At 57.1% G+C, this 23,979-nt stretch overlaps 1 protein-coding gene across 4 annotated transcripts in view; it reads left to right on the forward strand.

The window, feature by feature from the left end:
* The first annotated feature begins 610 nt into the window (after positions 1 to 610).
* The window catches only part of B3GAT1 (beta-1,3-glucuronyltransferase 1), a 32,322-nt gene continuing 8,953 nt past the window's right edge, over positions 611 to 23,979 (forward strand). Inside the window, exons 1-3 of one of the 4 annotated variants that reach the window (XM_009187720.2) lie at positions 611 to 1,040; positions 23,271 to 23,367; positions 23,517 to 23,663. In XM_009187720.2, coding sequence (XP_009185984.1) covers positions 23,364 to 23,367; positions 23,517 to 23,663 — 151 coding nt within the window. In that variant the 5' untranslated portion in view covers positions 611 to 1,040; positions 23,271 to 23,363. Of the gene's footprint in view, positions 1,041 to 1,156; positions 2,409 to 23,270; positions 23,385 to 23,516; positions 23,664 to 23,979 lie in introns of those variants that run through there. The other 3 variants (XM_003910993.3, XM_009187721.4, XM_009187724.4) reach the window with 3 other exon arrangements.

Raw genomic sequence — 23,979 nt, forward strand, 5'->3', positions numbered from 1 at the left:
ACAGGTGGGGCCGCCCTATGCCGCCTCCCGAGGCCCCCCGCGACCACCCCACAGCAGCACCCCGTACCCTGGCACGGCACCGTCCGCCCCCAACAGCCACCTCCCAGCTGGGGCGCCTGAAGCCAAGGAGGGAGCCGCATCCCCCGCGGCGCCCCAGCTCGGCCTCTCGGTCCCGGAGAGCCGTCCCCCCACCCTCCCGCAGCAGCCCGGCCGGAAACAATCACCCTTTGAGAGAGGCTGCCAAGCCGGGCGCCAGGAGCAGCCAGGATGGAGGCGGGGAGGAATGGGGGTGCAGCGGGGGCCGAGCTTTAACTCTCGAGAACCGAGATCTGGGGGTGCGCTCGGCCCCTGCCCGCCACCCCTGCTGGGCGCCTGCAGCCGGAGCCGCCTCCCGGGGGACGGTGCCGGGGGCGGGAGGGGGCGCTGGGGAGGTGATACCAATCCCCGGGGGGGTCCCTCGCCGGCCTCCCTCCCCGCGCCCCCGCCTCGGCTGGCGAGGTTGGTACCGACCATTAGCAGCTCGGGTCCCGCCGGCGCTGGCGCGGGCTCGGGGCGGGGGCGGGGCGGGGGCGGAGAGCGGCGGGGGCGGGGCGGGGCGGGAGGCGCTGGCAGAGCCGCGGAGGCACCGGCGCATCCACCACCGAGGGACTGTGCGCGGCCCGGTCTGCTCGGCTCCGGCCCCGCGCCCCGCTCGCCCCCCGCACCTGCTCCCCGCGGCGCCCTCCCCGCTCCCCCTCCCCTCCCCTCCCCTCCCGCTCCCGCCCCCCGCTCCCTCCCGCCGCTCCCAGCCTTCGGCCGCCGCCTCGCGGAGCCCAGAACGAGCCGGGCCGGGGCGGCGGGGCCGGGCGGGGCTGCGGGAGGGCGGGCGGGTGCGCGGACCCCGCGGCTATGAAGTGGCCCCCGCGGGCCCGGAGCCCGAGAGGCCCCGGGGAGGGAACCGCGCGCGGCCCAGGGCAGCAGCCTCGGGGCGCCGGGGCCGGGGCGTAGGGCCGCCGCCCGCGATGGACCGCACCGGGGACGCTCCGGATTCGTCGCCGCAGGTCAGTGCTCCCCGCGCCCCCGCGGGCGCCCCGCCGCGCACAGAGCCCCGTTCTGCGTCCCCATCGGCGCCCACGCCATGTCCTCCCGGGCGCGCGCTGGGGTGTGTGTGCGCTGCGCGCGCCGGGGCCGCTGGAGAGGGGCCGAGAACCGGGCTCGGCCGGAGGCGCTGCTGCCGCGGGGCCGCGAAACAAAACCCAGCACCGCCTGCCCGCGGCGACCGGGATTAGGGGAAGAGCTGGTTCTCAGCAGCTTCTAACAATTGGCCCGGGCTCTCAGCCGTCAGCCCTGGCCCCCTCAGCAGGTGGTTTCTGGTGGCCGGATGAGGAGTCAGGGGTCGGCCGTCCCCCACCTCCCCACCCCTGATGCCCGGCAGCCCTCTCTGGATCGCTCTCTGGCTCCTGGGCACTGCCGAGCTAACTCTCTTGAGGGGCCCGAGCTCTGCGGGGCATGCTGAGGGACCCAGGGGTGGCAAGGGTGGCCAAGGGCCCTTGGGACCTTCCGTGTAGCAAGGAGGAAGGAGGCGCGACCAATTCACCACCCTCCCATCTGCGCCTGGGCTCAGGTCTGAGGTCCCAATCCCTCCAAAGTCAGAGCACGCAACTTCCAGAAAAAGGAGACTGAGTTGAGGCAGGAAATAGAAAAGGAAGCCACCGGGTCCGACAATGCGAGGGAAAGGAGGTGACAGCCCCGTACCAAGCAGCTAAGGTCAAGAACCACCCCCACATGCACACACATGGGAGCCTTGGCCGACCTCCCTGTCCCCTTCCTCCCCCAGCCAGGCCTAGCTGCATGGATTCTTGCAGAAGCTGGAGCTGAAGGACTCCGGAGATTTCTAGCGTACAGGAAGGGGACCTTTCCTGACAGTTGCTAGCCCAGTGCATGGGCACCAGTGAGTGGGTTCCCAATGGGGCCTACAGCTCGGGCTGTGTAGTGTGCACTGTTGAAAATGTTGGGGTATGGACATCCTAGGGCCTAGCACTGTGCGATGCCTGGATGTGTTTGTGTGGAAATGGGAGGCACACCACTCCCTAAGTTACTAGGGCCATGGGGCATGTGGCTGCACAGGACTGTTGTTCTAGGGTTTTCTAACATTTGTCTTCTGTGATTATGTCTCCCTACCTCTGCTGGTAGCCACTACCGAGATGGAGACATTTCCTCCTAGAGGCTGCTCAGCTGGTGACCATTAATGGCCTTACTGGACCAAACACCAAGCCTTCCCTTTCTTGCCGTGGGGTGAAGACCCTTTCTCAGGGTCTTCAAACAGACTTCTCATTCTGCCCAGTCCATGCCCAGCACTGCCAAAGGTTCCAGAGCTTAGAGACATTTTCCCTCTTCCCCTTTTGATGGAAGCAGAAATACTTGCTAAGGTTAGTGGGACTGGGAGAGTTAATGCATCTGTGCCCCATTCGGCACTGGAGCCGGGAGCTTGCTGTTCCCGTTTCTGTGCCTGACCCCAGGGTGCTTGGGGATCACTCCAGGTCCAGGCGAGCTGAAAGCTTTTGCAGACGCGGCGTTGAATATGTGTGTGTAGGTTTCTGGTTGGGCAGGTACTCACTGTTCCACCAGAAGCAGGGGGCAGGTAAATCACAGGAGATCAGCTCCAGCAACAGGATTGGAGCCCGTGGCAGAGACCAAGGAGCTTCACAGGAGGATGCCCTGGGGCAAGCCCAGTTCCCCGGCTTAGGCTTCCGGAGAGACCTGAAGGTTCTCTTAGTGGTTTCTCGGGGGTCCTTACCCCTGAGACCAAGTAAGATGTACTTTTCCTAGTTGTGTAGCGTAAGGTGATGAGGCAGGCCGGGAGCTGGGAGTGTGAAATGGGGAAGAGGATGTGCTGACTGAAAGGCTAATGGATGGGAGCATGGTGCTCCATTGTGTCTGAAAGAGAGGGATGAGTGCTCCTCTCTGATGAGAATGGAGAGGAGGAGAGGAAGAGGCTCAGGAGGAGAAGGATTCTGAGAGAGCCTGACACAGGCAGAGAAAGAGGCAGTGAGACAAGAGACAAAGGCACAGAGGCACACTGGCAGATGGCAGAGGGAGGCATACAGGCAGAAGTCAGGGTGGGCTGAGTGGTGAGTTGGGGTGGGCTGGGGGCCTCTCCGTGTTCCCCGACATCGACCTCAGCAATTGTCCACCCCTGCAGGAGGCCCCTCACTGGAGCAGTTGGACATTCTACTGAGGAAGGTGCTTTCCTGTGGCTCTGATGAATGTTAAGGGTCTTTTAGACAGAAGCCCAAAGGCAGAGGGAGGACAGGCTCTGAGGTCAAGCACATCAAGAGCTTGCAGGGATTTTCAGGGACACCCTTTGCCCCTGATCATCTCCCAGTGCTGAGGGTTCCTCTCCATCTTCTGGCCCCTGCCCCAGCCCTCCTGGTCCTGGAATGCAGGGCAGTGGGGAAGGATGTGGGGTCTGGGGAAACCTGGCACTCAGGAGAAGAGAAGTCATGCACCCCCACTCCCCATGCCTCCAGGCAAAAAGACCTTTGTGGACCCTACTGAAGACTAGCCAGGGGACATGGAAGAAGTGCAGTGGGGACAGGCCCTTGGCCAGGCTGTCTGAGGTCCAGTCTCAGCTCCATCTGTGGCTAGCCGAGTAGACTTTGAAAAAAACAGAGCTCTCTAAGCCCCGGCTTCCTGACAATCTATAAATCGGGAAACTGTCATCTCACCAGTTTTCAGAAGAAATACTAGATGAATTTTAATTTAATCTCTGTGTTTGATACACTCTCACCCCCTTTCTTCCAGGACAAGGATGGCTCTAGAGTTTGGAGTAGCAGTGTCAGGCCTGGAGCCAATCCCGCTGGAATCGGTGCAGGCTGTCCCACCTCCCTCCTCACCCACTTGAGTCGTCACACCTCCAGACTCTGGGCTGGACCTACCCTTCCTTATCCCGACCCAAAGAACCCAGAGCATGCCTTGGCTCAGAGTTCGTCCTCGCCAAACACAAAATAATATTTGCTTGTCTAATTACTGTTAAATATAATCCTTCCAATTTATCAGCAAATGGTCGTCTTAAAAAAAAAAAAAAAAACTCTTGACACAGAAGTTTCAGATCTGTGAGCCCTTCTTATCCATGCTGAAAGGTGACAGGGTGGTCAGACATCCCCAAAAATTCAGTTCACTTGCACCAACAGTGACCAAGCACCTACTGTGTGGGAGGCTCTGCACCAGGTGCTGGGAACGTAAAACATCAAATAATCCAAAAATCCAAATCTGGTGTTTTCTGTTTAGCTTTGGAAGGGTTACGTGGGTTGCTTTTTTTTTTTTTTTTTTTTTTTTTTGGAGCTACAGCAAATTTACTTTTCTAATGAGGTTTAGCTCCAGCCAATATTAAAATGAGCCTGCGTTCCCTGCGCACACACCAGCTGACAGCAGGGCAGGAGGCAGCCTCCGAGCCAAGTGCCTGGCAGGGATTAAGGCTTTGCCACTGATAAGCCCAAAAGTGAAGAGTGTGAGTCTGGATCAAGAGTTGACTGGATTTGAGGACTAACCTCACCCGGGGGCTGTGGATTCCACAGCTCAGTCTTCAGAGCCATGGCAGGAGCTCTCTCTTCTCATACGTGGGAAATGTGAGCCAGCTCTCTGCTCACAGGAAGAAGACCGAGTGGGACGGGGGAGTGGAGACATGAAGGCGTGGCGTGGGGAGTGCCAGTGGCACTGTAGTTGGAGGCCTGGCTCTGCCCGTCCTGTCTGGCTGGCTGTGTGGGCCGGAGTCCTCTCCTTCCCCTCTGCCCATCTTGCTTCCTCTTTCTAAGGCAGGTGAGCAATCTGGCCTCTGAAGCCATGAGTCTCTGTTTGAACTCTGGGCTACTCAGTTGGCTCTTGTTCAGAAACTGTTAGAGCCCAATACTGGGCATGGGGGGCTGCTTCCCGCATCCCTCCTCACCCTGAGCAGCTCCTCAGTCCCACCAGCCACATTCCAAGTGCACAACAGCCACATGTGGCCAGAGGCGGCCCAGATACAGAGTGTCCCTGGCAGCACGGAAAGTTCTAGTGGGCAGAGTGTCGTGGACCTGAACCCGCACAGGTGTTTCGCCGGGTGGCTAAGTACAAGGCCCTACTGGCTGGATTCAGATCCTGGTTCTGCCACTTAGTAGCTGTGTGGCCTCAGGACATTGCTTAACCTCTCTGTGCCTCAGACTTCTCGATTTTAAAATGAGGGTAATAATAGGATGTTTCTGAGGAGGAAATGAGTCATTACAGTTAATCATGCTAATCAGAGCATGCAACAGCAAGAGCTTTTTTATTTTTTATTTGAAAATAGAAAGCCATTTTTATTATTCATTTATTTAACAATTCGCTTAAACGCTTATTGAGAAGCCCACTCTGCCAGGCCGCCCCCCCACCCCACCTGATCAACACGAGGCCTTGCGACCTCTCTGACCTTCCTGAGCCTCCACCTCGTCCCCTAGGATGGGGTTATTCCTGACCACACACCCTGCGAGCTAGAATGAGATGAGGAAAGCATCCTCACGTTATGCAGACGCAGCCAGATAGAGCGGCTGATGCTTTTTGGAGGTGAGCGCAACTGAAATTCTGTTTTGTCACTAAAAAGCATCTGCTAAGCCCCCATACTTTCAAAATAAGAGCAGCAAAGGAGGCATGGTTAGCTGCCACCAGCCAGCACCATGCCGAGCAGGGATGGAAGAAGGGATGCGAGGGGCCCCTGCCTGGGCTCACCCTTCCCTCGTCTGGAGGACAAGAGAGCCCAGAGGCCGTTGTGGGCTCAGTGGAGGGAAGCGGCGGGAGCAGAGCCTGCGGGTCTTAGAAGCCAGCCGACTGTGCTGCCAGGAGCCCCCCAGGCGCTGGTCCCAGCTGTGTCTGCAGCTCACTGTGCCACAGACACTGGTGGGCCTCAGTTTCCTCATCTAAGGCAGGAGGGGCAGCTGCACGAGCATTTCCTCGCCTGGAAAAATCGCTTCCACAGAGCGACCCAAGCCAGAGGCCGGAGGGAGGAGCCTGCCCGCCAAGCCACCGGGGTGGAAGGTGAGGGCTGGCCAGAGGGGCAGGAGCTGGCACCCCCAGCTACCTGGCTGCCAGCCTTCTCCCAGAAGCAGGATTCTGCAACCCTGAGCTACTCCCTTCTTTTCACAGATGAGGGGCAGACACCCAGAGCAGCCCTGCTCCTGTCAGGACCACAGAGCAATTTCACACAAGACAGGGGCTGTGAGCCCCAGTGCCCTCCCAGGCAGGTCGTTGGCAGACAGATGTGTAGGGGCTGGGGGCTGCCTCCCCTGGGGTCAGGGCACAACGCTGAGACTCCCAGGGCCCCTCACCTCCTCTCTTCTCCCTCAGACGGCTGGGCCCAGGAAAACCAACCTCAGCTATCCCTGACAGCCCTGGGGAGGGTCAGCTCCTTAAGGCCACAGACAGCAAATTAAAAATACAGACAAACTTTCATGAAACCCATGAGTTGCCAGCCTGCCAGAGTGTGTCCACTCTCCCTGACCAAAGGATCTCGCCAGGCGGGTGACCATCAGCGGACCCTCCGTAGCTTCAGACCTGGGTTTGGGGCTGCCTGGTGCCTACCTAGCCCAGGCCTGAAGCCCTCTGGGTCCCCGTAGCAGATGGGGAGTCCCCTTGGGGGTGTCTTCCGAAGCCTAAGGACATCACCACTGCTCTCACACCCTTGAAGATAAGTCCTGACCCCCAAGACGTGCAGTGCTGGGTCCCACTGAGCAGGGCTGTGGCAAGTGCCACCTCCGTGGTTGCTGACAGGCTGTAGGTGCAGATCAACAATATCAACACCCCCCTACCCTGCTTGCCTGCCCCAGCCCTTCTTCCCTCCTCTTCCCTCCTCCACAGACCTCAGAGTGGGAGAGTCGGCCGCTTGTGGCATGGGGAGGACACTGAGCCCAGGGAGGCCAAGGGACCGGTCAGTTGCACCCATGCTGCAACTGACCGACACAGGCCCAGCTCTGCCAGCCTGCCTGGGCTGAAGTACAGCCTCCAGGCGAGCTACTGGCCTCACGGTCAGAGAGTTTCTGAACGGAAGCTGAAGTATTACTCTCCTAACTCATCCCTTATCGATACTGACTGCTTCTCCCACACATAAATCTCTCTCTCAGAACAAGTGCTCCAGCACTGTGTCTCTGCGGCTCCCCAGGCCTGAGGACAGCGAGGCAGTTGCAGGCTGTCAGTGGGGTTTGCACACTCCTCCCGGTGACGTACCTGGAGCCTTGGAGGGGGCCTCTCGCTGGCATGCCTGGTGCCTGTCGCCCCATAATTCCCAGGAAGGTGCATGCTTGAAATCACAGACACCCAACCCAGCCGTGAATGCTCACTGAAGCCCAGGGTGCAGGCCCCGAGGGGTGTGCCGTCCTTGACTCTGTCTAAACAGATGTTCTGGATGAATGACAGGCTCGTTTTCATTGTGATTTAAAAAAACACACAACGTAAAACTTACCATCTTAACCATTTTCAGTGCACAGTTCACTAGTGCTGAGTGTATTTACGTTGTTGTGAAACAGAGCTCCAGATCTTTCCCATCTTGGCCATTAGAAACTATGTACTCGTTAAATGACTCCCATTCTCCCCAGCGTCCCAGGTCCCAGAAGCCACCATCCTAGTTTCTGTCTCTATGAATTTTACTGCTCCAGATACCTCATAGAAATTGAATCCTATGATATTTGTGCTTTTGTGACTGGCTTATTTCACTTAGCGTAGTGTCCTCAAGGTTCATCCATGTCAGGGCATGTGTTAAAATGTTCTTACTTTTTAAAGCTGAATAACATTCCATTGCACACGTATTCCTCATTTTCTTTATTTTCTTTATCCAGTCATCTGGTCGACAGGTTATTTGATGCCAGGCTATGGAGCAAAAGCTCAATAAATGGAAATTCTCCCCACTTGCCCTTCCCACTCAGGAGATGTCTGAGCAGAGGGGCCACCCAGCAAATACTTCTGCCCAGAGGGAAGCTATGTCCCAGTGTCATGGGAACATCAAGAAGGAAAGCACCCCATTCTAGCCGGCATCTGGTCTGGCCTCTGGGGCTCCCTTCCTGCATCCAGGGCTGCCCAGGCACCCTGCAGTGTCCAGCCCCGAGTGTGAAGCCCCAGGGCTGAGTGTACCTGGCCTGGTCCTGGGGGCCAAACAGCTCAGCAAGTGGAGGGACCGTGAGGGAGGGAAGCGTGTCCCAGGCAAAGGTACCGGCGTGAAGGGATGCCTGCCTCCTGCTCTCATCCCTGCTGCCTTCCCGGGACCCCGAGAAGGAAATCGGCCGGGTACTCCTAGAGTCTACCTGGGGACAGGAGCCCAGCAGAGCCTGGAGATCCCCTCCCCTAGGCATGTGGAGGACTGTCTTGAGCCTGTGCCTGGTCGGTGTTTGAGCTGCATGTTGTGATGGACCGTGGATCCATAGCCGCCCTGGTGCTCACTGTGATAGGCGTGTGGGAAACCCAGAGGTAGTATCAGCACACGCTGCTGTCGGGGGCACTGAGACCAAGGACCGCTGCACTCATCACACCACACCCCCACTGCTGTGGGGGGCACTCGCTGCCCACGCTGGTTCACACGTGTGCTCAGGGCAAGTCCCCTACCCAAGCCCCTTCGACTTTTTTTTTTTTTTTTTAAACAGAGTCTCACTCTGTTGCCCAGGCTGGAGTGCAGTGACGCAATCTCAGCTCACTGCAAACCCCACCTCCCGGGCTCAAGTTATTCTCCTGCCTCAGCCTCCCCAGTGGCTGGGACCACAGGCGCCTGCCAGCACGCCCGGCTAATTTTTGTATTTTTCGTAGAGACGGGGTTTCACCGTGTTGGCCAGGTTGGTCTCGAACTCCTGATCTCAAGTGATCCACCCACCTTGGCCTCCCAGAGTGCTGGGATTACAGGCATGAGTCACTGTGCCCAGCCCAGTTCAACATTTTATGTTAATTGTTTCTTCTCCAGGCAGTGGGGTTAGCTGACACCCCAGAGGAGGGAGGGACCTTAGGGGCAGGGCAGGTGTAACAGAGGGAGGTGGGGGAGCCCTGGAAGTGGGAGGTGGTGAAAGTAAAGTGCCCCAGGAGCCTGAGCCTGCATCCTGGGGAGAAGGGGCAGGGAGTGACAGTGCCCCGGGCTCGCTGGCCCTAGACCCCCACTGACAAGTCCGTTCTCTGACAGGACAGCTCTGGAGGCAGGAGAAGAGAAGAGAAGAGGGATGGGGAGTCTCTGAAATCACTCGTCCTTCCTGAGTGCCTTTCTGGGAAGCTGAGCAGAGACAGGACCAGACTGGGCAGGGTGGCAGGAGGGAAGCAGCAGCCGTGCACTGGGGCGTCCCCGCTACTTGACTCTAGCTCGGTGTGTCAGTTCCAAACCTCAGTCTCCCCACCAGGGTGACGGGATGGATGCCCACCTCATCTCAGGTGGCTGCACCGAGACTACAGCAGGAAAATGCATGAGAAAGTGCCTTGTCGCCTGGGCCACCTGTGCGGGGGCGCATGCTCCCAGCAGGAACAGAGGGAGCCGGGGCCACGGCGCCAGGTTCCAGGGGCACCGCCTCCCCACAGTGGCCAGGCTGCCCTCCCCAGGCCACACTCTGTTGTCACAACTGCGTGCTGGTGTGCCCAGTTTCCACTGAGTCCAAGCCGCAGCGCCGCCCCGTGCTGGGGATGAGGAATGTGCTGGAAAGGCTGCCCGAAGGCCGGTCACCACTGAGCCATAGGAAGGAGCCAAGGTGCCTCTTTCCTCTGCCCTTCCTCTCCCAGGCACTTGGATTCAGTGTTTTGCCCACTTTTTAGTGTGGGCATTTGGGGTTTTTTTATTTTTTATAATTTCAGCATTTATTTTAGATTCAGTGGTACATGTGCAGGTTTGTTCCCCGGGTATATGGTGTGATGCTGAGATTTGGGGCATGACTGATCCTCTTACCCAGGTACTGAGCACAGTAACCAATAGGTAGCTTTTCAGCCCTTGCCCCTCTCCCTTCTTCCTCCCTCCAGGACTCCGCGGTGTCTGCTGTTCCCATCTCTATGTCCAACAGTACCCAATGCTTAGCTCCCATTTATAAGTGAGCAGTATTTGGTTTTCTGTTCCTGTGTTACTTCACTTAGGATAATTGCCTCCAGCTGCAACCCTGTCGCTGCAAAAAAACCATTATTTATTTCTTCTTTATGGCTACATAGTATTCCATGGCGTATGTGTACCACATCTTCTTCATCCAGTCTACTGCTGATGGGCACCAAGGTTGATTCCATCAGTTCCCTATTACGAATAGTGCTGCAGTAAACATATGAGTGTGTGTGTCTTCATGGTAAAACGACTTATATTCCTTTGGGAAGACACTCAATAATGGGATTGCTGGGTCAGATGTTTTAAGTTCTTTGAGAAATCTCCAAACTGCGTTCCACAGTGGCTGAACTAATTTACATTCCCACCAACAATGTAGAAGTGTTCCCTTATATGGTGTCTCATTGTGATTTTGATTTGCATCTCTCTCATGATCAGTGATGTTGAGCATTTTTTCGTATTTGTTGGCCACTTGTACGTTTTCTTTTGAGAAGTGCTTGTTCATGTGTTTTGCCCACTTTCTAATGTGGGTATTTGTTTTTTGCATTTAAATTCTCTAAATTCCTTATAGGTTGTGGATAGTAGACCTTTGTTGGATGCGAATCTGTGGGTTGTCTGTTGACTCTTGAGAGTTTCTTTTGTGGTGCAGAAGCTCTTTAGTTTAATTAGGTCCCACTTGTCAATTTTTGTTTGTATTGCAGTTGCTTTTGAGAACTTAGCCGTAAGAATTTTCCCAAAATGTCCAAAATGGTGTTCCTTAGGGTTTCTTTGGGATTCTTAGATAGTTTGAAGTCTTCCAACATTTAAATCTTTGGTCCATCTTGAGTTAATTTTCATATATGGCGAGAGGCAGGGGTCCAGTTTCATTCTCCTGCTCGTGGCTAGCTATCCGCTGAATCGTAAAACAAGGTGGTGGTGGCGGTTATATTAACCACCATGTTTTATATGATCTAACATTCATAGTGCCAACTGTGTGCCAGGCCTGATGCTAGATGTTTTCCACTGATTCCCTCTTTTGATCTGAAAGTAGCCCTGTGAGAGTTAAAGATGAGGAAACTGAGTCACAGGGATGTTGGTGCAGCACCTGCTTTGGGTTGGTCTCTGGGCCCTGGTGTGGGAATGCGGAGGTGAGTAAGGCCAGGTGCCCCAGAGGAGCTTCTGGCCCGGGGCTAGGGGACAGATGTGAAAACCGGCGAGCCAAAGGCAGGGCCTGGGGCAGGAAGTCCCACAGTGCGGCCACCTTGAGTGAGCAGACCAGGGCAGGGGCAGGGCCGGGGAAGGCTGCAGAGGAGGAGAGGGAATGCCAAAGGCACAGAGCCCAGAAGAGTCTCCCCTTGCCAGCACCTCACCCAGGACCACAGAGACAATAGCACCAAGGGAAACTACGCAGCCTAGGGCAGCATGACCACAGGAAGGGCAGTACTGTGGGAGCAGGCGGGCTGCTCACATCTTTCCTCTGGGACGTCCCCACCTTGCTCACAGCCTGAGAGGCTCTGCAGGACTGTTTCAGCTAACTCAAGCCTGGACACTCAGTTCCAGGGCTAGACCCACCTGGTCACCTGGCTTGCTTATGTCCAGGCTGTGCTGGGCTCCAGCAGGTACCAAGTCAGTCACCATGACCTGTGCCAGGCTCCGTGCTGTGGACAGGCGCACTCATCCAGCCCCATCATGGGAGACCCTCGCTGCAGCCACCACCCAGCATCCCGACCAGCGCAACCTCGGCTGTAGAGAGGGTCAGGTGCGGTGAGGGCCACACCCCTCCTAGCTTCCAGGGTCCAGGATTCTAGGGCATCGCAGCCTTTCTGGGTTCTGGACTGCCCTCTGCCACAGCTGGGCAACCTGGCAAAAGGGGAGGTCAGTGCTGTTAGCAGTAGCAGCTTCGACGGTTTGCCCCTGGGCCCTGCCGTTCATTGGGTAGCAGAATGTGCCTCACGCTCTGGGGCCCTACGGGCCTGGCCCCCCGCTGAGCAGGCGCCCTGTGGTGGGTGTGCGCCCATTGGAGGCAGCACTCCACCCATGGGTGTCCTGAGCAAACCACAGGCCTCTCCTACGGTGCATACGTTGCTGGCTGGCTGGGGAGTCTCAGACCTGGAGCAGGTTCGTTGGTGTGTTAAGAGCATTTTGCTGGAACCAGGTCCAAGGGCAGGACCCAAATCCTGGCGTGGTCTCTTCATAGAGCTGGAATGTTGTGCACTGCTGGTTCTACCCCGCCTGCCTCCAACGGGTGAGGTGAGGCCGGAGGTGGGCAGGGATGTGGGGAAGCCTCTGAACAGGAGCAAGTGAGAACCCTTTGCCCCCATCACGCAGGCGAGAGGAGCCACTCTGGGGTCATCAGCTCATGAAGGCTGCACTGAGGCCTCCCAAGGGAGGGAGCAAAACAGAGAAGCCATCCAGTCTGCACATGGCACTGGCTCCCACAGCCGGTGCCTGCACGCAGGTGGCAGTGGGCCCTGGTTAGAGAAGCCACCACCCACTGCACCCAGAGCAGACCTGCTGTTGATCCATTATTGTATCAGCTCGTCGCATTTTCAAAAGCATCCTGGTTTGGAGAAGGAAGTATAAGGTCACACTAGCTCTGATGAACAAGGGCAGGGAAGTCTCGGCCGCCAGCCGGGCGTGCAGCTACAGCACAGAGGCCTGCCTGGGGCACAGCTGGGAAGAAACCTGTGTGTCCCCAGAGGCAGGGGGCCAGCTGGCCAGCGGTAGAAGAGGGCCCGGGAGGGAGCCAGCAGTGGACGCGGGGCCAGGAGAGGTGGGACAGAGGCACGGCAAGGACCCTGCCTGGCCACTGCTGCCCAGAGGAGTGCAAGGGGGTGGCTGCATTCTATCTGGACCTGGGACACTTGAGACAGTCACTCAACCCCCTCATGTCTCAGTGTCTTCATCTGTAAAACATGAGCAAAGCTTTGGGATTACGAGGGTTTAACCACTGAGTGAGACGACCGGCGCACCGTCATTTTGGAAGCCGCAGATCACTGCTGAGCGTGAGCTGTCGTGTTTAGTAGTTTTTGGGAGAAGCAGCCCCCGCAAACCCCAGTGCTGCAGAGAAAGTGGATTGGCCTCTTGGCGTCACCCCGTCTATGTTCCAGCATCTGAAGCCGTTGGGTGCCAAGGGCAGGCCCATGAGCTCTTTTATTTGAACGGGGACCCGATTGTGGATTTGTCGGCAGGGCACAGAGCAACCCCGAAACCCAGCTAAGAGGGTGCAGACACGTGCCTGTGAACACATGTGTGCTCACTCACGCGGTGCCGACCATGAGCACACAGGCTCACACGCATGCACATGGGGGTCAGGCAGCGGGCCAGCTGCCCTGTGAAGTCACTCAGGCGGGCAGTTCTGTGGTGGCCAGCACGGCCGCAATGAGCTGTCAGAACAGGATACTCAACCCCAGCGGTTTTCTTGAGTCGAATTCCGAGCCACGCATCGCGGAGGACAGGGAGCAGGCACGCGAGTTGCTGTGGCCAGACTGGCATCTCCCCACATCATCAGCCTTGAGAGAGTGCTGGGCAAGGAGGGGGGACACCGGGACCAAGCCCGTGCTTGCTGTCCCTCACTGTGGGGCCCCCTAACTGCCACTCGGGCCCAGGTACACCCACAGGCACTGGACCCCGGCCGAGGCCTGGCAGAGAGGAGCAGGCGGGGCGTGGAGGCCGCGGGGAGGAGCAGGCAGGGTGTGGAGGCCTGGCAGAGAGGAGCAGGCAGGGCGTGGAGGCCGCGGGGAGGAGCAGGCAGGGTGTGGAGGCCTGGCAGAGAGGAGCAGGCGGGGCGTGGAGGCCCAGGCAAGGGAGCGGTTGACAGCTGGAAGGAAAGGAGATGGATGCCTGGTTTGCGCTTGGGCATCTTGACTCAGCTTGAGAACCTTCTCCCCAACTCTGGTCCCCGCGGCTCTGGGTGGGAATGGGGCACCCCTGACTCTGGCCCCCGCGGCTCTGGGTGGGAATGGGGCACCCCTGACTCTGGCCCCCGCGGCTCTGGGTGGGAATGGGGCATGGGCATGGGCCGTGGTGCCTCTCACCACAGGACGAGGAAAAGGGTGCCATGTTGGAATTTCCAGAGATGGAAGCTGGGGGGCAGAGGTGGCCAGGGAACAGGAGGGATGTGGTGGGAGTGGGGGGTGGGCCCAGGGCAGGCATCCCTGAACGCCCTGCCAGGCACGTTGCAGTCAGGAGTGGCACAGAAGGATCTGAGCAGACTGAAGGTTGGGACTGGAGGGTCTGACAGTGTGTGGACTCTGAATTGAGGAGGAAAGTAAGGAGTCAGAGAGATCACCATGAGGGCCATTGCGGGTAAAAGCTTGACCTGGCCCAGGATGAGGGGATGCAGCCCTGGGCCGGGCAGCAGTGGGAGGAGCTGACGCAGGGAGAAGGTGGAGTCAACGGCAGCCCTGAGGTTTCCATGCCAGGACCATGACAGAAAGAAGGGGGCTTGGATGAGAGCTGCTTCCGGAGGAAAGATGGTGGCTGGATCTGAGGTTGTGTGTTCGGTCACAATGGGACACACCAGACAACACAAGGGGTGTAGCAGCTCCATGCCAGAGATGGGGAAGCTGAGGCCAAGGGAAATCAAAGGACATTGTCAGGGGCCTCATGCTGGTGTTTCTCCTCTGACGATCCCAGACCCTCTCTTCTTCACTGCCTCTTCTTTGGAGGTGACGTGGGGCTTTCAGGTCCATGGCTTCCATCTGCCCTCCAGCAAGCAGCCTGGAGTTCAGCTGGAAGGAGGCAGCGGGAAGCCAGGCCGAGCAGACCCGTTCCCTGCCCCTTCCAGGCTGCAAGGTCAACAGTGACAGCAGCTGCTCTTCATTGGCCCGACTACGTGGCAGACGGTTTGCCCTGATTTTTTTTTTCTTCTAATTATCCTGACAGCCTAGTGGTAGGAGCAGTATTTTTATTCCCATTTTACAGATGGGAAAATGAAGGCCCAGAGAGGTTGCCTCACCAGAATCCCATAGCAGAGGAGGAAAGAGGCTGGTAGGGTGCCAGGGTCGTCTGGCTGCAGGGTTCAGACCCTTTCCGCATTGCACAGCCCCTCCACGCATGGCTCTTCCGGGACAAAGGAGAGCAAAGAGGTGGTGAGAAGGAGGCGGCAGAAGGCTGTGGCTATGGCTGGGTTCTGCCGTCACCCTCAGTAGCTAGGGGACTAGGCAGGATCTGAGGAGCTGAAGCCAGACATGGCCCATCTGCCTTGGTGTGGGGGACAGATTCTCAGGTGTCCTCGGAAGCCCCACCCACCCCGTGCTCATGCCTTTGTGCAGTCCTCACCTTTGGTGTGGATGGCATCGGTGGCCAGCCCCGGGCCAGTACACTGTGCAGAAGCAGTGGGCCGTCCCTCCCAGGATTACGTTCTGTAAGATTCCATCAGCTAGCGGATTAGCTCTAGATCCCCTCCTTGCTGGCTTGACCAAGTCAGTGGCCATGTTGGAGAAACCCATGTGGCAAGGATCTGCGAGGAGCCTCCAGGAGCTGAGGGCAGTCCCAGCTAACAGCCAGCAAGAAGCCATGGCCCGCAGTCCCACCACCACCCGAGTGAGCTTGCAAGCAGATTCTTCCTCAGTCGGCCCACCAGATGAGAACACAGCCCTGCCAATACTTCACAGCCTTCTGGGACCCTGGACTCCTGACCCACAGGAACTGAAGAGAGCCGGTGGGGGCTGTCCTCTGCCACGTGTGTAGAAATTGGTTAGACAGCAATAGAAAATGAATATACTTGTCTTGGGAGTGGGGACATTTCCTTCCAAAAGTGGGCCTGGGTTTTAGAATGGGCCTAGGGTAAGAATGGAAAGGTAGCAGGGAAGGAGGGCAAAGGAGGTTGGGGGACAAGCACCTTTCAATACCAGACTTGTCCCCCAATCCCAGGCTGGGCTCCAGGGTTCTTTACAAGGACTACTTGCCAGTGCCACGAATCCCAAAGATAGCATGACCCTCAGTAATCCCTATCACGCAGGCAGGGGCCAAGTGGCCAAGTGGTGCTCTGTGTACCATCGTCCTGTCAAGGTTAGCACATTCCTGCCAGACGCCTTCCTCCACTCGGCCAAGCAGAAGCACCCCCACCCCCAGCACCCATCATGACCTGCTGCAGGATGGCTCCTCTCTGGGGTCTTCCACGGGCCTGGCTCCATTGTCCAGCGTCCCACAATCCTTTGTCAGGTTTGTGTCCTTCAGCTAGCCTTCTCTCCAGCTGCTGCTCCCTCTCTGGCTGTCCGTCCCCCTGCAGAGCATCTGTGTGCTCATCCCTGCTCCCCCACCTGCCCCCAGGCGTGCCTCAGCAGAGAGCAGCAGTGTGTGATGTCGCCACACCATGAAGCCCCAGTTCTTGCTTCAGGGCCTCCTGCATGGAAGCTCGGGTGAGTGGATGAACTGCTGCCTGCAGACCACTAGCCACATGATTCAGGGAACTTCAGTGACACCAGCTGGGGCCAACAGTGTATTCGGTTCAGATTCCTGCAGTTAACCAGAATGGACTTTCACTTGCAGAGTTCTACACTAAGCCAATCCCCAGTTTTCATTTTTTACTGAATCATAATCGAAATTGAATCCAAAGATTATTTCTGGAAAAAAAAGAAAAACAAAGGAACTACCTTTAAAAAGTCAGCAAATTACATTTCTGATGCTGGAAGAAAACCAAAGCGTGAAAGTATTCTCTGCACCAAAACAGAACAAAGCTAATACTTCCTTCTGCCCGAGTCCTTGGCTTGGTTGTCCCGGTTAGAAGGGAACAAGATGGGTTGAGATCTGGGATTCACGCTGCCCTTCCATCAGCTGTCCCCAGTGTGAGCCCGCAGTGACCCAGGCTGGGAAGCAGAGTGCAGACATCCCAGGGCCCGAGCCTGCCGCTCTTCCTCCATGAGCGTGGTGAAAGCAGGGTGGGGACAGACCAGCAGTGCCTGCCTGGGAGCACTCGGCCTGACCACTGAGGTAGGCCGTGCAGGGAGTGAGAGGTCAGGGGGCTCTGGCCCTGGAGCAGGGTTGCCCAGTGGGTGGGCATGAGGGTGGGCCAGGGGAGGGTCTACAGGGGGAGGTGGTGTGGGCACGGATGGCACTGGACAAAGGCCAAGGCCAGAGTTTGAGCAGCTCTGCTGGCACCTGACGCTGTGACCTTGGGCCGATCACACAGGCTCTCTGAGCTTTGGTGTCCTCACATGCAAAATGGGGATGAGATCTGTGTGTCTGCCTCATGCCATGGCTGCTCTGAACATCAAGGGACTGGGCTTTATGAAAAAGGGAGTCTTACTGGTTCAATGTAAGATTCAGAGTGGAACCGGCTATGGGACCCCTCCCCAACCCTCTGCAGTCGGTGACCAGGGCAAAGGAGGAGAAAGAGGAGCAGGGGCCTGGGAAAGTGGCTCCTGTGTGGTGTGAGGTCAGTGCCTGTGTCCTGCCGCCCAGCGGGGCTGTGGTGGGCCCGGAGGCGGTGGCGCTGGGGGCCGGAGGGCCAGGGCTTAATGAAGTATGGATTGACTGGGCTGGGAGCTGATTAGCTGTGGCATCAGGCATTTCCTGAGCAGTGCCTGCGGAATCGATACGAATCCGCTGATCCCATTAGGGGCACCTGCAGGTCTGTGGGACAAAGCCTTGCCTCCCTCTCTCTGGGGGCACGCGGGTTCCTGGCTGCCAGGAGACGGTATGAACAGCAGCTGTCTTAGCCAGCAGATCAGCGTTCTGCATCCGGTCCGCACACACGTTGACTGGTGCCTCTGTGATGCCCGGGGCTCCCTCTGCTGCCACCCCTGAGCCCACGCCCTCAAGAGTCGGTGACGCTGGTTCCCAGCCTGTTCCCAGCACTCCCCGTCTCGCGTGTTACTGTCATCACAGGATGTCATGTAAACTGTTGAAACAGCATGCTGAAGTAAATGTGTTGTTTCTATGAAAATTTCATAAGGTGAGTCCAGAAAGAAGTTCTCCAAATTAGGGAAAGTCATATTCTGAAGGGTACTACACTCAGACTGCTCACCAAGTGCCCTTCAGCTCTCGAATCACTTTAAAGAAATCACAGCTGGAGGTGGCAGCAGGACGCTGCGGCGTGGCCGATGTCAGGCACAGACCTGCCTGACCCTGGGTTGGCAGAGCGGAAGTGCTGAGAGCCTGCAAGGATGGGTAGTTTGGATTTGGGGAAAATTAGCATGCACTGTGCGGTCCTGGGGAAACATCATTGTCGGACAACTGGCTCTGCAAGTTACTTAAATTGAAATGTGCGGCGTGTATGTATCGTTGGGGAAGACTCTTCGCCTTAATGGACGTTTTTGATTAACCATTTAACGACCGTTCCCAATCTTACCGGGTAAAAAGGCTTTTATCGTCCTCCGGAGATGAGTACCTTGGACAGTGCCTGAGCTTGTTTGTAACACGCCATGCACACGCATCCAGGCCTTCGGGGACACTTTGCGTTCACACGTCGCCTGCGCTGGAGTGAGCTATGTCATCTCGTCCCCTCCGGACTGAGCAGAGCCTCCCCACCCTTGCTGCTGGATTGCCCACAGAATCCAACCCAGTGCTTTGCCTGCTACAGATGCTCAATTAATATTTGTTGAGTGAAATTAAATAAGCTCCTCGCCTCAGGGACTGAGGCGTTGCTGAGGCCTTCGTGTGAACGCCTGCAGGCTCAGAAGAAAACCTTTCCATGCGTTTAGAATCGCCCAGCCTTGAACCAGCCTTGCACATGCTCCACAGCCTCACACGTTCTGCCCCAGCCTGGGCCAATCAGAGCCTTCCCGTCTGAGTCCCAGACACCCCTTAGTCCTTATTCACAGCCCACAACCCCCTAAAACCCATAGACAGATTCCTCTCTGGAGGTGCCATGGCTCATACCTGTAATCCCAGCACTTTAGGAAGCCAAAGCAGGTGGATCTTTTGAGCCCAGTAGGTTGAGACCAGCTGGACAACTTAGTGACCCCCTCTCTCTACAAAGAAGAATTTTAAATTAGCTGGACATGGCGGCACGTACCTGTGGTCCCAGCTACTTGGGAGGCTGAGGCAGGAGGATCACGTGAGCTCTGGAACTCAAGGCTGCAGTGAGCTGTGATCATGGCACTGTACTCCAGCCTGGGTGACACAGAGAGACCCTGTCTCTCAAAACAAAACAAAATGCCACAGATTCCTGCAGAAAGGCGTTTCCAGCGTGGCCGATCTCCACAGGCATATTGGCCCTTAAGTCAGGACTCGGTTCCACGGGAGGCTGTTTTGTCGGCCCTCTTGCCTTGCCTCTGGCCCTGGGCACCCACTGAGCTACACTTTCCTCACGTAGGACATCCCGTCTTCCTCGCAGAGCCCTATGGTAACCTCCAGTTGCTAAAATGGCAGGATCGTTGAAACGTCCAGCTCAGCCTCCCTACTGTAAAGACGAGGTCAAGGAGGGCAATCAGCATGACCCAGGTCCCGGTGGAGCACCTGCCAGACACATCCAGGCCACCCGCCCACTCCCATGTGCTGCCCCACCCGGGAACCGCCCTCCACTCTCCCACAGGGCAGTGCTCGCTTCCACCTGAGGCTCTGAGGACACCCGGGGAGGGCAGGGCACAGCCTTTTGCGTCTTTACCTGCCGAGACGCCTGAGACATGAGGTTGGTCACAGACATGGTGCAGGTGTCAGGATGGGAGTTGTGACCGCGGCAGGCCTGGGCCCTCCACTCACACACACTGCCCACACCGCATCCTGCCTCCCCACGCTTGCCCCCATCTCCTGGGCTCCCCTGGGTGTGGCCAAGCCACTCCTGTACCTTTGTGCTGATTCTTCTGCCCGACCCAAGTATCTAGAAGCCATTTGGGGTCCTTGCTACCACAGGCAAACTCCACCCTCCTCCAAGCCCCAGGCAGAAGCAGCAGCCTGCAAGAGGGGATCAGTGCCGGCCAACCTTGCAGCCCAGCCTCAGACTGGGGCCCAGAGCTGAGGGCAGGTGCAGCCCACCCCGTTGCCTGGCCCCAGGCCCCCTGCCCAGCCCAGGCATCACGTCCCACGACCCGCCCCCTGCCGGCCAGCTGGCGTTCTCCAGGCTGGGGGCTCTCTCTGTTCTGCTTGATAACCGCCTGGTAATTAGCTCCACGATTTTGCTACTATGCTTATAATAGCCTCCATTAAAGTTATGGGGTTTTCAAGCCATAATGGCTTCCAGAGTAATTAATGCACAACTGGGTTTATTGCTGAGTTTATTTTTAGAGCTTTTCTCCCTCTCTCCCCCTCCCTTTTCTCTCATAGATGTTTTGACCAAAAAGCCTGGATGGGAGCAGAAAGCGTCCCACAGCACCTTGCCCACAGGCCCCGTTCTCCCCTCTTCCTTCCCGCCCCTCCTTCCTGCTGCAGCCTCCAGGCAGGTTCTAGGGCCCCACAGGGGGGCAGCCATCGAAGAGGAGGGTGGCTGTGGTCCAGGCCAGAGGAGGCGTTTGGTCTGTGTGTGGCCCTTGCCCACTCTGCCCCTGGCCCAGGTTCGAGAGGCTTGGGGGTCTGGGACCTCTCGTCCTATGCCCCCGATGACAGCATGGAGCCAGATGGCCTGGATTCGATTCCAACTCCACCATTTCCTCATGGTTGACCTCAGGCAAGTTACTCCCCTTCTCTGGCCTCGATGAACCCACAGGGACCACAGCCATGCTTACTGCGCAGGGCTGCTCTGACGTTGCAGGAGCAGGTGCATGTGAAGAGCTGAGCCTCATCTTCAGACACCCCTCATGCTATAGGAAAGTTTGTGTAAACAACAGTGCAAGCAGGCACAAGGGAGGCCGAGCAGGTGCCAGAGTGGGTGGGGGCTGAGAGGCTGCCCCAAAGGGAAGGGAGTGGCCCACAGGGACTGAGCTGGCATGGCACTCGTCTTCTCTCCTTGGCTTTCTCCATCCTGGTGTTAGAACCTTCACCAAAACCAGGAGCACTTGAGAAAGCTCCTTCGAGCGTCTCCGAGAACACAGAAGAAATCTTCCTGGACATTTTTGAAGCCCCAGCCAGGCCCAGCCTCCCCATCCTTCATCAGCTGTGGCCTAAGATCACACCTGCCAAAACGTATCTTGACACACAGCTCCATGCAACTCCAGCAGTGGCCTGGGTGCGGAGGGACAGGCTAAATCTGGGGAATGTGGCACGAGGTCACCTGCATCTCAGAACACAAGGCCCAGCGGGCATCCCGTGTGCAGTTCTAGGCTCTGTCCCTCACTGGGCCAGCAAAGAGGAGTTTGTCGGGGGACACAGACGCACACAGCCTAGAATGTCCACTATCTCCTACGTGCCTGTGACACTGAACCCCAGTGGATCTTCCACTCCCCAGGGAATGGGTGGGGGAGACTCTCTGGGTAGAGGGGGCCTCTGACGGCAGGGTGTGGGCAGGGGATGCCGGCCGTCCCAGGAAACCGCAGTGCTCCTTAATGGAAGACAGATCCTGGTCTTCCACAAGGCGTCAGAACTATTTGGAGAGAGGACCCGGCGAGGAGGGGAAAACACACTATTTTGGAAACTCAGGGGCTAAAAATCCTCCTCGGTCACAGTGCTGGACTCTGCCTGAAATGGTGAGCACACGTGAGCTGGGGCAGGAGCAGGCAGCACGGTCCCCAGGTGAGGCGCTGTCCCTACCCGACACTGGGCACTGGGACAGGTGAGCACAGCGAGGCTGGCTGGGCTGCCCGAGGCTGCCTGCCCTCCCCATCACCCCCACGGGTCCCTGCTGCATCATGCATGGTGCTTAGCACAGAAGTGAAAAGGGAGGAGAAGAGGATGTGACAGTTTCCAAGGTGGTCAGGAGGTCTCTTCACCCAGTGTCCTTGCCATGTGAGAAAACAGTTCCCAGGGACGCTACCAGTGGACCCTCTGCAGGACTGAGGAGTCCCAGTGGCTCATTCTCCTCACTTGGGTCCCCTGCTGCCGTCATTTTGGAGGACTGTCTCCCCTCAATGTGGCAGCCCCTGCGGGGACCCCTCTACTCCTTGCTGCTGCCCAGCCCAGCCCCTGGTGCTGTGTCCTGCACGGAGGAAGGCACTCTCCCACTTCCCCCAGGGCCCATCCCAGAAGCATCTCTTCTTTGTCCTCAAAAGACTGTCACCAAAATGCAAATTGAAACCACAGTAAAAGACTGTCTCACACCAGTCAGAATGGCTATTATTAAAAGCCAGAAAATATTAGATGCTGGTGAAGCTGCAGAAAAAAGGGAATACACATCCTCTGTCGGTGGGAATGTAAATTAGTTCAGCCACTATGGAAAGCAATTTGGAGATCTCTCAAAGAACTTAAAACAGAGCTACCATTCTAGCCAGCAGTCCCATTCCTGGGTATATATCCAAAGGAAAATAAAGTGTTTCACAAAAAGAGAAAAAACCTGCCGCTGTGTGTTCATCGCAGCACCATTCCCAATAGCAAAGGCATGGAATCAATCCAGGTGCCCATCAGTGTGGACTGGATAAAGAAAACATGCTGCATATACAGCAAGGAATGCTACACAGTCATACAAAAGGACGAAATCATGGCCTTTGCAGCAGCATGAATGCAGCTGGAGGCCATTATCCTAAGCAAATTAACGCAGGAACGGAAAACCAAATCCGGTGTGTTCTCACTTACAAGTGAGAGCTAGACATTGGGTACTCATGACTGTAAACATGAGAAGAATAGACATTGGGGACTGTAAAAGGAAGGGCTGAAAATGACCTATTGGGTACTATGCTCGTACCTGGGAAATGGGATTCATCATACTCCAAATCTCAGCGTCACATGCAATATGCCCCGTAACGAACGTGCACGTGTACCCCCAAATCTAAAAGGTTGAAATTATTTTAATGTAATAATTTATGGTACATATATGGTAAAAAAGAGAGAGAGAAAACCTCTCACCCCTTTATCCAGGCTTTGATAAGTAGCTGGCATTTTAGGGCTGCATGGGAGGTACCGTTTAATTCTGAGAATGACCTTATGAGGCAGGGAACCACAGTGCCCCATTTTACAGATGGGAAAATTGTGCATGGAAAACGGAAATGACTTGCAAAGGTCATACAGCCTGTGGGTGGCACAGCTGGGATTTAAACCTGGTGTCTCTGCAGTCTGTGCTTCTGCCCCCTGCGCCCTCCTGACTTTCATCAGTGGAGCAGCGCCACGGCCCTGTGCCTGTGGGAAGGACAGAGCCCATTCCACTCAAACAGGCAGAAGAAGAGGTGCTCAGGGGATGGACGGCTGAGGCTCCATTGTGGAACCCCAGACGCTGTGTGTCCCAGAGCAGGGCCCGGCCTTGCTGGCATCCATTCCTGGGCCTGGGTCTCTGGCTATCTGCTTCTGCTCTCTCTTGCAGGTGTCCACCCCCCAGGGTTCCTGACCCCTGCTGCTGGACAGTGACCCCTTCTCAGACTCCAGTCAGGCCGGACTCTCCAAACCTGCTTCCGCAATGGGTGGGTTGTGAGTGCTGGTAAGACCTGCTAGCCAACATTCAGCTGCTCTGCCCTCTCCATGCCTGGCCGGCCCGGCCCATGCCTGTTCTTTTCTCCCCTGTGCTGCCGCCGCCCGTGGCCACCCCTCTCCTGAACTTGCCGCCACTCAGGTAATGAGGAGCCGTGGGTGCCGCCAGCCTTGGAGATGCCGAAGAGACGGGACATCCTGGCGATCGTCCTCATCGTGCTGCCCTGGACTCTGCTCATCACGGTCTGGCACCAGAGCACCCTCGCGCCCCTGCTCGCGGTGCATAAGGGTGAGGACACAACGCAGGCCCTGCCTGCCCAGCTGGGCCTTGGTAGTGACAGTGACCACAGCTGACATGCAAGGGTTCTTGCTTGTACTCACTAAGCAGCTGGGAGGAACCACCGGACCATCTAGGCCCCTTCGTGAGACTTGCACCCCTTTGGGAATGGGAAGCTAATGGAAGCTGCCCACACAGTTTAGAGAAGTCCGGGATGGTAGGTTGGCAGACACCAAGACAACCACCTTGAAAGAAGAGCTTGTCACTCTCAGCACCCAAGGGGAGGGGGCACACCGTGCTCCTGGGGAAGTGCTGGCGTCCGAGGTGG

The sequence above is a fragment of the Papio anubis genome, chromosome 12 (assembly GCF_008728515.1).
Source record: "Papio anubis isolate 15944 chromosome 12, Panubis1.0, whole genome shotgun sequence".
Classification (NCBI taxonomy): domain Eukaryota; kingdom Metazoa; phylum Chordata; class Mammalia; order Primates; family Cercopithecidae; genus Papio; species Papio anubis.